This window comes from Balearica regulorum, chromosome 6 (assembly GCF_011004875.1).
Source record: "Balearica regulorum gibbericeps isolate bBalReg1 chromosome 6, bBalReg1.pri, whole genome shotgun sequence".
Taxonomy (NCBI): Eukaryota; Metazoa; Chordata; class Aves; order Gruiformes; family Gruidae; genus Balearica; species Balearica regulorum.
The window spans coordinates 21296838-21312114 of record NC_046189.1 but is presented as its reverse complement, the minus strand read 5'-3'; the positions used below and the strand labels follow the sequence as shown (position 1 = coordinate 21312114).

The 15277-nt window shown below is 42.3% G+C and overlaps 1 protein-coding gene across 3 annotated transcripts; it reads right to left on the bottom strand.

The window, feature by feature from the left end:
- Nucleotides 1-4939: 4939 nt before the first annotated feature.
- LOC142602364 (cilia- and flagella- associated protein 210-like) lies at nucleotides 4940-14715 on the bottom strand. 3 transcript variants are annotated; one of them, XR_012836123.1, is made up of 9 exons: nucleotides 14537-14715; nucleotides 13775-13939; nucleotides 12706-12862; nucleotides 11668-11807; nucleotides 11179-11371; nucleotides 10429-10593; nucleotides 9833-9939; nucleotides 8770-8967; nucleotides 4940-5352 (listed from the first exon to the last, which is right to left on the bottom strand). XR_012836123.1 is itself a non-coding variant. In XM_075756716.1 (8 exons), the coding sequence occupies exons 1-7, from the start codon at nucleotides 14698-14700 to the stop codon at nucleotides 9838-9840; spliced, it is 1086 nt and encodes a 361-aa protein (XP_075612831.1). In that variant the 5' UTR covers nucleotides 14701-14715; the 3' UTR covers nucleotides 4940-5352; nucleotides 9833-9837. The 3 variants fall into 3 exon arrangements, 2 of the variants coding, with proteins under 2 accessions (XP_075612831.1, XP_075612832.1); XM_075756716.1 differs by lacking the exon at nucleotides 8770-8967; XM_075756717.1 differs by lacking the exons at nucleotides 8770-8967; nucleotides 14537-14715 and adding an exon at nucleotides 14331-14501.
- Nucleotides 14716-15277: the final 562 nt, after the last annotated feature.

Sequence of the window (15277 nt, the reverse complement as noted above, 5' to 3'; positions counted from 1 at the left end):
CCTCTAGGACCCACCCACCCGTTTCTCTCTCACCACCACACCTTCATAGGAAAGAGAAGGAGGTTGGCTTGTGTTGCTGCAGGAGTGCCTGTGTATGTGCGATCACCAAAGAGCAGCCGGTATGTGGTAACTGAACATAGGGGGCTGAGAGGAGGAGAGATTTGGTACAAACCCCCACACTTACTTCAGTCCTTTGAATGCCAAAGGCTGGCAAATCTTGAAATTCCTGAAGAGAAGTGACAAGCATTAATGTAAAGCTGTGTCAAACAATGTTTTAATAGTTGATTTTTTTTTTTTGGCAGATCTTTTGAGTGTATGACATAACTTGTTCTTAGTGTCTTTGTTAGGAGTTTGTCTTCTGCTATATAACCCACTTTGTGATCATTGTGTGTCTACAGCAGATTAGCAGAATTGCTGAAACTTGGCTTAACATTGTGATCCAGAGAGTTGTTATTCTAAAGGAAAACAGTTATGTCTTGAAAGCAAAAGAAAATACAGGACTATGAACAAGATAAACTATCTTTTTAAGAGAAGAAAACTATAAGTGTGTAGTATTACTTTTTAGCAGAATAGTTAGTAGAGCTGCTTTGGCTATCAACTTTTTTTCCTCATGTTTTAGTATAAATTTTGCATTGCAGTGGTCATTTTATGCCGAGTGTGTAAAACTGTTTCCCAAGTCCCTGTGTGGGTAGGTGATACTTGAGGGAGCTTATAGGAGTGAACCCAAGACCTGTACAGTGGGCCTGGTCTGTGTGAAGCCCCTCTGAACTCTGTATGACTCTGGAGAAGTTGTAGTCCTATATTGAGGGACTGTAGTAAGAAAGAGCTAGGAAGTTACGCTTAAGAGAATAGTATGGCAGCTTGGACAAAGGCTTCCTTGGTGCATTTATACTGTGCTGTGTACGCCGTGTGCTTCAGATTTAAAAACTGTTTGCAATGTTCTTTCATTATTTTTTATGGAGCTGACACACAAGCAAACTATTGCTGAAGTATGTTTGCACTACTGAGAATATTCTTGCCAATACCACTGAAGCTTGTACAAGCATGTGAACGAACAAAAAAACCCCACAACTATATTGACTCTGCTGTGGAAGAGGGGGAAAAAAATGCAAGCAGTCAGCAATAAGGCAATCCATAGGAATTGTTAAAAAAAAAAAGTTACAAAGTCTTTAATTTAAAATCTCAAAATGGAGATTATATCCAATTGTATTTTGCAATTGCATAACTAGTTATTTCAAAAGATGCACTTGTATGCCCTTTCATACAGATTTTTTTGTTACAGTTCAGAAAATTATTTGTACAAATTAAACGAGGTCTAATTTCATGGCACGTTAAAATTGATCTCAGTGGCACAAAGCTCATTTTCTTGTTTTTTAATATACTTTGTAAGAAGTTGGTTACTTCTAATTGCACATGTTGGGATATACTCGATCTCTTGGTGAGTGCATGCCTTGCCTGTATCATATTTGATGATAAACTGTTTTTGTGCTAATCACTCTGTTTAAACTGAAACACAATTGCAGTCTTGTAAGAGGGAGGATTTGCTGGATTTGTGCTTTTCTTAATCAAAATGGAAATTTACAATGATGATAAAAATTCAGTGGGACTGAAGCACAGTCCCATGGACAGCAAGCTGTCCCCAAGCACCAGTGAGCTTTTGCTGCCTTGCGAGGCACTGACCACTGCTCTTGCTGTCCTGGAACTGTTTCTTTCCTCAATGGCAGAGCTTTCCTGTTCACAGCCTCACAGTAACCACCTGGTGCTGTAGTCAGTGAAGCTCAATGCCATCTCTGGCAGCTGCGTCACAGGTCGCAGGCTTTTGGCTTAGAGAACTGAACTGGAAGCCTGTTTGAAAGCGAGGTAATCAAAACAATGCTCATGGTCCTGCCTTGCAAATGAGGAAGAAAGTAGTACGTTTAGAGGACAGGTTTTTCTGCCACCACCCCGGAACTGACCTTACTCCAGAGAACTTGAGAGCTTCAAGATTCAAGGTAAAATGAGGGCAGAGAGTACTGGACTGACTTTGTAAGCTTGTGTTTAAGTGTACGTACAGGCTGGAAATAATTTCCAAAGGTTAGACAAGAGATTCTGGCATTTTACTAATACCATACAGCCTATGTATACATGGAATGCTGAATTTAGTATTGGCAGTAGGTTTCCAAACTTGATCAGAAAGAGACTGTTATTTGATGTTGTTTTTTCTGGGTACTGCCATCAACTCAGAAGCACAAATTCTTACTGAGAGTGTGTGGGTATAATACAAGGTTGTATAGACATTATCACCTGTAAAAGATATGTTGCTGTCTGCTAATTCTTTGACACAGCCGTAGTGTTTCAGTTGTTGCTTTGTTTTTTGGTTTTGTGTGGTTTGTTGGTTGTTTTTTTTAAGAAAAGGGGGAAAAAAAAGGCTGTGGTTACATTTTTAACCCTTTGTGCTGTCTGGCTGTCAATGATTTAACCTGAAACTTCTCACTTGTTACTCAAAATCCCACCCTACAGACTTTTCTTGCAGTGGTCTTTGTCAGATGCCCCGAAGAATTTGCGGTGATCCCCTGACAATGTCTAATTTGTAATAGTGTCAGTCTGGCAAGTGCATTTTGGATTAATGTAAACATAAAAGAAGCAGTACTTTAACCACCTTCCCTGGAACTGTTGATTTATTGTTGCAAATAAAGTATTTTTGGACACCCTTTCTAGGGGCATAGTAGACTCATTGCTTGTCTGGTTGACAAAAATGGATATCCCTGCTTTTAGGACTTTCCTTACAATAGAAAAGCTAGAGATATGCATACTATGCTTTATCAAAGACCTCTCTTTTAAATTATCTGTATATTCTCTCTCTCCAATACTTGAAGAACAACTTTGTGAGAAAAGGCAGTAGTATTTTAGCAGCAGCCATGAGTTGTTTTGTTGGTTTTTTTGTCAACCTGGAGGATACCAGTGACAAAATTACATTTCTATCACATTGACTCCGGAAGTATGAAGATTAAAGAACTGTTACTTGTACTTTCCTTTTTTTGCTGAAAATAGTAATTTTCCTAATGCAGTATTTAACTAAATTATTCAAGAAAAAGCGTATCAAAAAGTCTCTGAACTCTGCATTTTGCAAAACTTGAATTCAGTACAATTCTGCAGTTGCCTAGCATAAAACTTTAGCTTTCCATTTTGTTGAGTATAACTTTTAGTATAACTCTTATTTCTTACCCTTGAACAATTCATGTTCTAACAAAACTTGTATTGCATAAAAGCAAAAAGTAATATTCACCTGCTTTTTTTTTTTAAAAAGCTATCATACCAAAGTAAGTGTTCCAATTTTAGCACAAAATGTCACAAAAGGAAAAGCAGTAATATAATAAAAGGGGTGAGTTTAGATAGTAAAGCTACATAAAGGTAAAGGTACATTTTGTTAAAGAATTAAATGAGTGTCCTTCCTTATGATCATAAAGCCATTGTTCAAATGAAACTAATAGGGCAGTTAACATCAGTAAGTTCAGAGGACAGATCTTAAACTGGTAAATATGCATATGACTGGTTTTACATTTATGTTTGTATTCATGAAAGTTCCAACACTAACATTAAAAGGACTAAATGAACTAATGCAGCAGCCTGACTTTGAATTGAAATTTTGCAACATGCACTTAAGGAAATGTGCTGTTTTTGGCAGGAAGTTTAGACATTTCTACATACCCTATACATATCTCTATAACAGTATATAAAAAGTAGTCACTGTGTGGCTTTAGCTGTAACTGCTAATGAACAGAATGGTTGGAAGGATTGGAAAGAAGCTATGCCTATTTAATTTATGATCAGTGGTAAGAGGAGCTAGCTGATAACTGGTTTCTTTCACCACTAAAAGAATTGTGGTTAATTATACAGGCAGTATTGTGCATGTAATATTTAGCGGAGTATTTGGAAACCTCAGTCTTTTCGACATTTTGTAATTTATAGTTCCCAACAGGGAAGATGATCCAATTGTCAGCTGGGAGAATGAGTTCTTGATATGGAATGTACAACTTGTGTATTAAAGTACTTCTCAGAAATAAACGCTTTTGTGCATATTTGTTAGTGTATTCCATATCTCTGCCATGTGTGCTTCTTGCAGTATTAGTGTCTTCTGTATTTAGAGTAACACTCGCTTCTGAGTCTCATGGTACAACCTGTGTGTGGAAATGTACTTGTGTCAAGCCTCCAGCCTTTTAAAGTGGAAGTACTGCTTCTACAGATTCACAAGGTGTTTTGATTTAATGTCAGGACACAACCTCTTTGGTTAAACCAAGATCTATACATTTTTACTGAAGATGTGAATAGTCAGGTTTTTATTCCATGCTAAATTGGATAATAGTATTGAGTTATAGATGGAATTAGAGTTTCTATTACAGAATTGACAAAAGACAGCCTATTCACTACCTGCATATTATAACATAAAAATGCAGCCATGTAATGAAGCTCATTTAGTGTCTTAGTGATTTTTTTTTTGCTAGTTGCAAACTTTGACCTTGTACTTACACAAACACAACAGTCTTGCGTATGTGTGCGTGAAGCGGAGTTGTTTTCACTAGTTACAGAACTACCTGTTTGACATGAATTTAAATGTAGTGGTAGGACAGCTTACAGTCAGTTTAGAAGTTTTGAGGAAAAACTTACCTACACTAGTATCCCAGCCTGGAAACCTGACTGTGCCAGCAGGCAGAGGGCTTAGGAGAAAGCAAGAAAGTGCTTTTCCCATTCCCTACCGTCAGTTTAGTCTAAACTTTAGTGCTAGATACATACAGTCCTGCTGCAGGCATCTCTTTCCCATAAAGGATTAGATTCAGCCAGTGCCACAACTTTCTCAAGACCGTATTCCTATCTTCCTTGCATTCTCCAAAGTAAAAGTAAGTAGAAAACTGTCACAAATAAATGGTACACTCAACATTGATCTTATTGTTACAGGCAGATATTTTTTAAACAGCTCAATTTTATTATTTGCTCAGTAAGAATTTTTTTAAGCCAAAACATAAGGTTTGAATTAAGCCTGGAGGCCCAGCAATACTCAAAAAGTAAACTACAGATGAATTGGTAGTTTGCCTTTGGTTGTTACCTCTTAACTTCCTAGACAGTGAATCTACTGCTTTGTTCCATAATAACACTAGAGCAGTTACAGTTGCAAGCTATGGCTGTAGCTATGGTACTTGTTTCTTGAGCTGAGGTTTAGTATAGGCAGGTTCTGGCAAACAGTGTGCCTTGTAACTTGCTCCAGTTAGCTTCAGTTATTGGGCACTGATTGGTTTTGCAGGCATGTGTAACTTGTAAGGAGGCAGTGGCTAGCTTCTTATTCCTTAGTAGCTACTTCTGGATTTGTCAGATGTATTTCTGAAGAAGAAAGAAACAGAGTATAAATCTTACTGTATAATTAGTAACTACTGTACAATTAATTGTATATGCACTGATGGGTTGTAACTCAAACTAATGCAGAAATACTTGTCCTATAGCAGTAATGTAATACTAAAGAATACCAAAGAAAGTCCAGCTTCTCCCTTGTCCAGTGTGCCACTGTACCAGTTGCTGGATTTGTATTTCCCAGATCTTGGTAGTCTCATACCTTTGAGCCTGTCTCCAGTCTGCCCAGTAACTATTGCTTCTTCCAGTACATGTTGCTGCTTTCTAACCCCTGCCTGCTTTTCCTTTACATAGACAAGGGGTCAGACCAGGTGCTACTCACTGGAGGGGGGGCAATTACTATTATGTTAACAGAGATGTAATGTTGAATTTTATTGGACCTGCAGTTCTGATGTTCAAGCCCTTCAGCACCTAACAGAATTGTGCATTTCTCTGGATAATGTATTGGATAGGAGGAAACCCACAGAATAAGAAGTGTCATGCTGGTTTATGTAAGACAGTATCAACCAGCTATGAACAACTATGCTTTAAGATTGCTTTTTAGAGATTTCTGTAACAGAGTTGAGGGCAAGTTTGAATCATTTTTGTATCCACTTGGGTATCTAGTTCTTAATACCAAAGGCCATGATACACCAAAAAGAAGCTTAGATTGTAGTGGTGGCAGTGCAAGAGCGTAAAGGGAATTACAAACATTGCAAGTTTAACAAAGCTTATGGCACAACTTTATATTTAAAATAAACAAAGGAATTCATTTAAGATAATTCTAAAGAATCATAGCATGGTTTGGATTGGAAGAGATCTTAAAGATCACCTAGTTCCAAGCCCCCTGCCATGGGCAGGGACACCCTCCACTTAGACCAGGTTGCCCAAAGCCCCGTCCAACCTGGCCTTGAACACTTCCAGGGAGGGGGCAGCCACAGCTGCTCTGGGCAGCCTGTTCCAGTGCCTCACCACCCTCAGTAAGCAATTTCTTTCTAACTTCTAATCTAAATCTACCCTCTTTCAGTTTAAAGCTACCACCCCATGTCTTATCGCTCCATGCCCTTGTAAACAGTCCATCCAGCTTTCCTGTAGGTCCCTTCAGGTACTGGAAGGCTGCTCTAAGGTCTCCCTGGAGTCTCTCTCTTCTCCAGGCTGAACAACCCCAAATCTGTCAGCCTGTCTTCATAGGAGGGGTGCTCTGATGATCTTCATGACCTTCCTCTGGGCTCACTCTAACAGGTCCATGTCCTTCTTATGTTGGGGGACATCTCATACAGTCTTGTCATACTTCTGGCCTTCACTTCAACTCCCTCTGAAGTCATAGTCTTCAGCAATGAGGTGCTTTTTGTGTGTGTTGGGGTTGTTTTAGGGGTTTTTTGAGAGCTATTTATAGTGAATTTTCCTTCTCTAAGATGTACTGCCAGAACAAGAAGGAAGATTCAGCATCAGAGACAAGGATGCACTGCTAGAATAAGGAGGAAGATTGTACTCTTCCATTCAAGCGATACCAGAAAGGTGTAAGTTACTAACAGGCACCTGAAAGAGTAGCTATTGAAACAGAACAAATTATTTGACCTAACACAACCAGTGAGCTTTGAAAATTTTTTCTGTTCTTTTTCAGGAATATATAGCCAGTCCATATTGGGACATGGAAATATCCACCCTTAATAGTCCCGTGGTGCCAACTCTTCTGTTCATGGGTAGTTTGTTTCCAGGTAGGTGTCCTCTTCACACTGTCCTCAGAGCTGAGCAGTAGCAAAGACTTGACGTTAAAAGAACTTGAACAGAACTAATAACTTCAACCTGGAACACTACCTAACAGTGAAAAGCTGCCAGTGAGTTAACTCACATTCCCTTAGAATATGAGGCATTTTAGAAAGCTTCTCTTCCATTTCCTAGGTAGGAGTTGTATTAGATCTGTGACAACAGTACTGTCTTACATGGGTATCCTAGCCCCACAGGTACTAGTTGTGTTACTGTTGGGAGAATACTATGTCAGATCCTGGAGGCTCATGTGTTCAAACTGAACTTGCTGCTCTACTTCCAGAGTTGTGTGACAGGTTTGGAAAAAAAATGCAGTTTAATTTAAGGTTTCCATTTCAGTCCCTCTGAGAGTTGCCTTGCATTTCTAAGGCCTTGGCTTCCTAATAAGGCCAATACCTGTTACATTTCTCATCTGCTACAACCTCCTGAAGCAGCACACCAGCTGAGAGCATGCTTTATTGAACAAAAATAGTAATTAAGCTGTACTAGTCAAATTATTTCTCAAAGCATATTCTGATTTGCTAGCTATTAATTAAAACTTCAGCTAGTAACTAATACAAGTAGTGATGCTAGGCATTAGATTAGAGGTACCTCTCAATTAGCAGAGTCTTCTAGGTCAGCAATTTCCCTTATCAGCTGCAGTTGATCTCCCTGTATTTATTGCCATCTTTAAATAGTAGCTGAAAAGGACCTCTGGTGGTCAGCTAGACAGACCTCCTGCCTTACATGGGACATCTTCAAAGCCTTCACAGGTGGCAATTCCACCACCTCTGGCCAATCTGATCCACTGTCATCACACTATGCTCCTGCTGAAGCAACTTTTTGCTGACTGCTCAGCCTTATGTCTCATGTCACAGTTTGTTCTATCGATCACCTGACTGCTGTAGTTGTAACTATGCCTCAAACAGCTGTAGGCTGTTTATTAGATCACTCCTTGGTCTCCTCATTGTCAGACTGAATGAGCCCAGCTTTCTCTATTTCTAATCTCAGTCTGTTCAATAGCGTCCATCTGCTTCCACTTGCACGAGGAGCTGTTCTCTTAGCCTATTCCCTGTCTTTTCTTCCACATATAAACATCAAACTTAGTCTTCTGTATTATTCCTGCAAGCAGCTTTCCATTTCTTGCCTTTCATGTAGGACAACTGTAAAAGACAATGAAGTGCTACCAAATGCTTTGTCACTGAAAATTTTAGAACCTCAACTATCTCTTTGTGTTCTTAAAATACTTGAGGGTTTTTTTGCCTAGTTTTATAGAGGATTACTACCTAGGGTTAGTCATTTAAATCAAGTGCACAAAGCACGCACATCTTAAAAGTCAATGGAATAAAGCGACATCATGATTTACACTGCATTTTTTTCATGCTGAATTTGGGTAACTAAATCCATATTTAGCAAGTGTGCCTTAAAATTACACAGGATTCCTGCATTCTTCTAGGTGTACTGAAAGGAAGAGTTGTTTTCTGGTACTTCAGTCAGACATTTCTGTAGATGTTCAAAGTAAAAGGGGTACAAGCTGTAGACTTCAAATGCAGACATATGTAATCTGCACAACAGGGCATATCTTGAAGCTGAGTAGGAAATGAGGCTGCAGTTAACCTTGCTTCTTGCTGCTGTGGAGGTAGACTAAAACCCATTTAAACTCACCAGGTGTATGGTAGTGAGCATGTGCAAATATGCACTTAGGGATGCATTTGGAGCATTATTAAACTCTGCAGATTTTAGCACCACTCTGCTGTAGACAATGCTTCTTCTCAAGGCTCCAGCTTCTGTGATCAAAAGGCTTTATTAAAAGTTTCCGGTTTTTCTGCTTGCTGAAAAAAGCTTGAAGTAGTAAAAGGAGCACTGGCTCAGAGAGAAGGGAAATAAATTTTTCATTAGTGAACTCAGAACAAAATGTATTTAGAGGCAATTTCACAAGTAATTGCCATGTCTGTCTCAAATATATAATTTCCAAAATCAATTACTCAAAGACAATTGAAGAGAACTGTGTGACTTTTAGTTGATAATGCAGCAGTGTTAGTGCTTTAGGTCAGAAGTGAGTTTTAGAAAAGTCTCGATTGTTCCTACTGTGCTTTGGTTCACATTACAGAGCAATCACAAACTGGACTCTTTTGGATGAAACTTAAACAGGAAGATGTGCTCCAGCCAGTGATGGGTGTTCAGCCGTGACATCAGGCTAGAGCTATTCAGGGCAAAATCTCTGCAACACATGCATCATGGATGTCATGTTCTCAGCAGCAATTTCCTGACTCCACAAACAAGCCCCTTACAGGCCATGCTAACTGACATGGGTACAGAGAGTCAGTCAGTTCCACCCAGCCATGTCCTGCTGGCAAAAATAGTGCAGCGGCCCAGACCACAGCAGGACTGACCAACCAAGACAACCCCTGGGTCTGTGCAGGCTCTGGAGAGTTCTTGGCCCTGCCCTCAGGCAGGGCTTTGAGGGGCATACAAGCTGTAATACTCCTACACAGTGCCAAGGGTTTGCTTAGTCCCTGAGCAAGCTGGGAGCGCATGTACATTTGGCAGGAGGAACATCTTCCCTGCCTCCCCCCAGTTTTTTAATTTATTTTTTTTTAATACTTCATACATACATATTCTACCCCTCCTGCAGTTGTCCTAGATAAGGAGCCTACATCTTGTTCCCTCCTTGGATGCTTGGAGAATAAAAATTATATTCAGTAATGGCACTGATTCAGTTACTCACTGTCTTCATCGCTGAAATGCACAATCCTTATGAAAAGCAGCTTCTCTCTGAGCATCATAGTCCAAGTCTGCTTGCTTTTCCTGCTGTTTTTTGGCCCGCTTTTCAGCCTGATGAAGAAAAAGTATGTTAGTTGATACTTGTCAAATATCCCTCCCCATTCCTCTCCCCTGCTGCACCCCCCACAAAAAGAATACATTGAATAGCTGAGTGAACATCATCATCGGCTGTTGCTCTTTGGTCAGCTGCCCAGAAGATACAAGAGAACGGTAGTGGCATTGTTGACAAAAAAAAAAGGCATAATGACACAGGACAGGATAATGATCTGTCATTATTGATCTCTTTCTTATTACAAGCCCTCCCAGGTAATTCTCTCCAACCAATATGGACCAAGTCAGCCTGGAAGAGGCTTCTGTTCCACTGGTCTGGGAGGAGGCTGGTCCTCAACATCAGGTAAAAAAAAAAAAACCAAAATAAAATGCACACATCATGCCCACAGCAAGCTTCCTCTTTCTCTCCCACCCAGGAGATACAGTACTACGGCTGTAGAAGCATGCTTCTTTCTGAAGGGGCTGACAGGGCACAGCTCTTCTATTTACCATTTGCTGGATCTGAATTTTCTGTACTTCCATGTTTGCATCATGTTGTCTTTGTTTCCTGGCTTTTTCCATTTCCAGGTAGATACGATCTGCTGTCATCCACTGATTACGATCTTTCTCATCCTCTGCTTTTTCCTCTCTCTCCTTTTCCACTTTCATCTTCATCTGTATTTTACAAAATACACAAAAGAGTTAACCAAGGAGATAGCCTGCTAGCTTGGAAGTCATATCTTTCAGCAGTCATATCTTTCAACAGAAGCAGCCCTGTATCAGTGTTCTGATAAGCACGGTCATTGTGCCTGGCCAGTGTCCAAGCCCAGGGTTTTCGGTGGCCCTGGCAGATGTGCACCCAACGGGGAAGTGGGAGAGAGGAGCCCAGGAAAGATGTCAGCAGACCTGCTGAAGCATGCTGACGCATGGCACCAGAGCCACCAGCTGTGATCTGGGCCAGGCTCCTTGGAGTAAGTAGTGCAGAGCCTCAAAAATGTTTGCACAAATTACCAACAATTTTAGAGGCCTTCCAACTCTAATTTATCATCACAAACAGGATTATAACGTGTACTGCTTGCATATTTGTTAAGGAATTAGCTTTGAAACTATAGGTGGTAAATGAGAGACAGCTAGTAATTGAGAACTTGCATGTATGCCTCACTCAAGACAACTGTGCTAGAATTTATGATGTTTCTAAAAGGTATTCGGAAGTACAAATATATAACAGAAAGAGGACTAAGAACTGGCTAGGTTTCTTACCACAGTGGCTCTGTGTTCAGCAATAGATTCAATGGCTGCCTTTTTCTTTGCTTCTTTCTCTTTGTTTTTCATTTGGTATTCGTCTTCTACCTCTGCAGCTCCTCTAGCAAGACGATCATCTTCAATTTTACATGCCTCATTCATCTGTGCAGTTAGTTGGTCAAAAGCTTTGTCCTTATGTTGCTGTATTAGCCTGCAAGAGAACGTGAGCTACCATAACACACCAGGATATCAACTCAGATTACCTGAGGTGCTGCTCCTAACAAAGCCAGCAATCCCACTTCCACCCCTAACAGCACCAATTACTGATTGAACTGGTAGATGTTTCTTCTGGACTTTCTACTTCTTTTTTCAAGTTTTAATTACAGAAAAATTGCTTGCATCACAAAGTTCTGATTTGGCTGATATAAAAATTCAGAGTAACATTTGTCACAAAATTAAATTGCATGTTTGAATCTTAACACTGAAAACTGGTAGCCCAAGACCCACCTATTAGTCTCTGCATCTTTTTCTCTTGACAGATGAGCCATCATTTCTTTTTCTTTAATATAAGCCTTAATCCGATCGTCGTCATCATCATCTTTTTGTTTCTTTTCAGCTTTAATTATTTTCTGTTCAGCTACATGCTCCTGTTTAAATGGAAAAGTACTTTTATTTTTATGTAGAATGAGATTTTGGGAAAATCTAGCAAAGACTTCAGGCCTAGCCTATAATAAGAGTTCTTTGGTTGTGTCAGTGGAGAATGTATAGAAGATAGAAACCCAGAGATAAAAGAGAATTCTCATGACCTACTTAACACAAACTACCACAAAAGTAAAATTAGTATGTGGTTGCAGACCCAAGCATAGTATCTTTAAGTTATATTCTTTACTTCTCCACTAGCTGTTACTGCATATACAAGGTTGGGGAAAATGGGGTAAAATTTGTATAATTGAGGTAAGAAGGTGTACGGGGGGCAGGAAGCAAGTAGAGTTTCCATTGGAATTCTCTCCTCTTACTCTGTCACACGCCAATGAATCATCACAGTACCTTCACTTCAGTCTCCCTGCTCAAGCAGGCATGGGGAGGGAAACAGTAGGTGTGGTAAGTAGGTCTTGACTAAACTTTTAAACCTCTCCACTTATAAAGGGAAAGACAAGTTAAAAAGATACTGTCATGTTCAGACTCAGGCTATTCCCTCTTCCTAATAAAGGAAAATGGGCTTAAAACAGAGCAGGTACATGGAACCTAAATCCAGTTCTCAAGTCAAGGACAATCTCCTTGCTGCCCACAGCAGACTTTTTCCATCATAGACCACTCAAAGCTCAGGTGTCACATTGCAACTTCCAAGAGGCCTTTCTCAAAAGCACAGAGGAAAGACATGGCCTGCAACTGGCAGGGTACACATATGATCCAATGCTACTGAAGCTGTCAGCAAACCTCCTGTTGCTAACAGGCCCGTTTATTTGTGGGACTAATGCAACCATTTCACTCCAGGCAGCCAAGATGAAACAAGCATTTTGAACTGTCTGCTTTCCTTTTACTTACATGATGCAGCCTCTGGCGTTCAGTTTTTTCCTCCTGTTCCTTTTCTTTTCCTCTCTGAATTTCCAGGTGGTACAGTTGGTTCAATCTCTGGATTTGTTCCCCTTCTCTTTTGTTTTCTAGCTTGGCCAGCTCTGCCTGATGCTTGTGCTCCTTTATTCTGAATTGGAAAAAGGAGTTGAATAAACAAGCTAGAGATCACATGAAGTAATGAACCCATACAGATTCTGCACATCTACACATACTTTAACAGTAAAAAAAAAATACAGTATTTTGAAGCAAAAGTACAATGTCAGAGTTAAAAAAATAGAATAATGGTTTTTGAAAGGTAGCTGCACATCCTTTGGCCAAGCTCAGTCCTAGTGCAAAGGTGCTGGTTAACCCTATACTAGCAAAAGCAAACATGACCAGCACGTGGACTTGAGTAGTAGATTGAATTTGATTAGCCTGTTCAATTTTTAGTCCACTCCCTGTACAAGCTGAGCCTTTACTAGCTGTCTTCCAAGCAGTGCCACAGCACCATGCAACACATGGCCATGGTCATCAGCCTGTGCTAGCTGGATCTGTGAATTATTCTGGGCTGGGGGAAGCTGCAATAATAAAGAGTTTTGCCTTAGAGAGACAAGCCACTTGCTCTCAGTGCCAGAATGTAAACTGTCTTATTTAATTTGTTAGGATAGACACAGCCACTGGCAACAAGAGACATTTCTGAAGCTGGAGAACAGAGTCATGGAGGAAATGGAAGGTGAGGAGAGGTGACAGATTTTCAGCCTGACCACTGAATGAGGAGGATCAGAAACCATGGTTTAAAAGTGAGTCACACAGGCCCGGGCACGGCACCACAGCGGGCGCGCTGCTGCCGCCGCGGGAGGCCCACTGCGGCTGGGGCGGAGGCCTGCTCCGCCAGAGCGGGGTCACCCCAAGTAACCCCCCGTCCTGTCGGGCGTGCCCGGCGCGCCACCCCACCGGCGGGGCAGGCGGGTCCTGACAGCACGGAGCTGGCCACGGAAAGATTTTTCACGCAAACTCCACTACTCCTCTCCCACCTCCCCGAAGGCCCCGCTGGACTCACTGCGCCAGCTGCTCCTGGGCCACGGCCCGGCGGTCCAAGTAACGGCCGCGCTCCACCTCTGCCTCGCGGCGGGCCGCATCCTGTCCCTCGCGGTCCATCGTCGGCCTTTCTCCGCCGCGGGCCGGCTTGGCGTGCAGCGCCCGCCTCTCCGGGAAACGGCAGAGTCTGTGGAGAGAGAGAGGATGGATCCTTACCGACGGTGACGGCCTGGCTGTCCCGGGATGTTGGGGCTCTTCCGCCCCCAGAGAGGGAACAAAGGCGGCGAGCGGTGCACGCGGGAGCGCCCCGGCCCTGAGCCGCTCTGCCCATTGCTGGCCCTGGCAGGGAGAGTGGCGTTACCTGGCGGCGCGAACAGCAGCGGAGACCACGGGAGAAGCGGCAGACGCTGTGCCGCTGCTGTTATAGCGGCACGACACAGCCCTCCGCCCCGCCCTGCCCTAGGGAGCTGCTGGCGGGCCCCGCCCGCTCTTTTAGGCAGGGAGGCCCGGCGCGGCCGCACGCATGTGGGAGCCGCCCTTCTCCGTAGCCGGTTCGTGAAATACCCGTTTCCCTGTACCCGGTAAGAGGCTGTAACGGTCCCTCTGCCTCTATCTTTCTGCTCCGACTTCGGCGGGTTTTTTCCCCGCTAGTTTGCCTCTGCTCTGTGCGGCTGGTGGTGTGGTGTTCTGGCTCGGCCTGGCTCTGTGGGCTGCGCGTCTCACACGTAACTTTCATCCCGGTAGGCCTGTCTGTGGCTGTTGGAAATTTGCCTTTATCCGTTACCTGGCCTTAAAAGGTGGCTCCTGGGCGCTGCTTTTCTCTTGGCGGCCCTGGGAGCTGGATGAGGGAGGAGGTCGGTCCTCCCCCTCCTTGCAAAAGTTCTTTGCCCTGCCGGGAAGAGACTCCTCGAGGAGGTGACTGCTGCACTCGTGAAGGAGTTCGTCCATCTTACATCCAGCTGTTTTACACTGCGGGCGAGGTAAAACCAGCTCTACTTGGCCCTCAGCTTGCAGAAGGGACCTCGCCTCCAGCGTAGCCTCTGATCTTGTTTAAAGTCCTGTGTTTTCTTCAAAGCCTGTTGCTGTTAGAAGCCAGGCTTAGAAACTTGAAGGCACACACCCATTTTCCGAACTAAAATACTGTCAAGCATCCTTTGTATAAAGCTCTCCTAATTTTTTTTTTTTTTTTTTTTTAGAACTTGTGTCATTTTCTAGTTTGGCTAACAGAGACTGGCACCTGTCGGGGCTTGAACAGAAGGTTGTGTGCAACAAAGCAAAGCTTCAAGTTTCTTGGACTTTGTTTTCAGTGGACCCCAGAATAGGGGGATACCCTGTTTAGACCCCAGGATACTTGTGGAGGAAGTCATTGTAGGAAACCCTAACTCTGTCCAAGGCAGGAACACGATGGTAAAAATTCAGTCAAAGAAACTAAGCTTAAGGAGTGAGATGTGTCTGTGATTTTCATGTTGGAGAGTAAATCAACTGAGGAATCTGAGAAACAATTTTAAATCTGGATCTATTTACT

Bases quoted from the DNA above. Each gene is read 5' to 3' on its own strand.
- LOC142602364 (XM_075756716.1), bottom strand. From the start codon at position 14,700: ATGGACGAACTCCTTCACGAGTGCAGCAGTCACCTCCTCGAGGAGTCT. The intron at 13,940-14,536 runs GTAACGGATAAA...CTCTCTCCACAG, and splicing joins GAGCCACCTTTTAAGGCCAG to ACTCTGCCGTTTCCCGGAGA. The intron at 11,372-11,667 runs GTGGGTCTTGGG...GTTCTCTTGCAG, and splicing joins AAAGATGCAGAGACTAATAG to GCTAATACAGCAACATAAGG.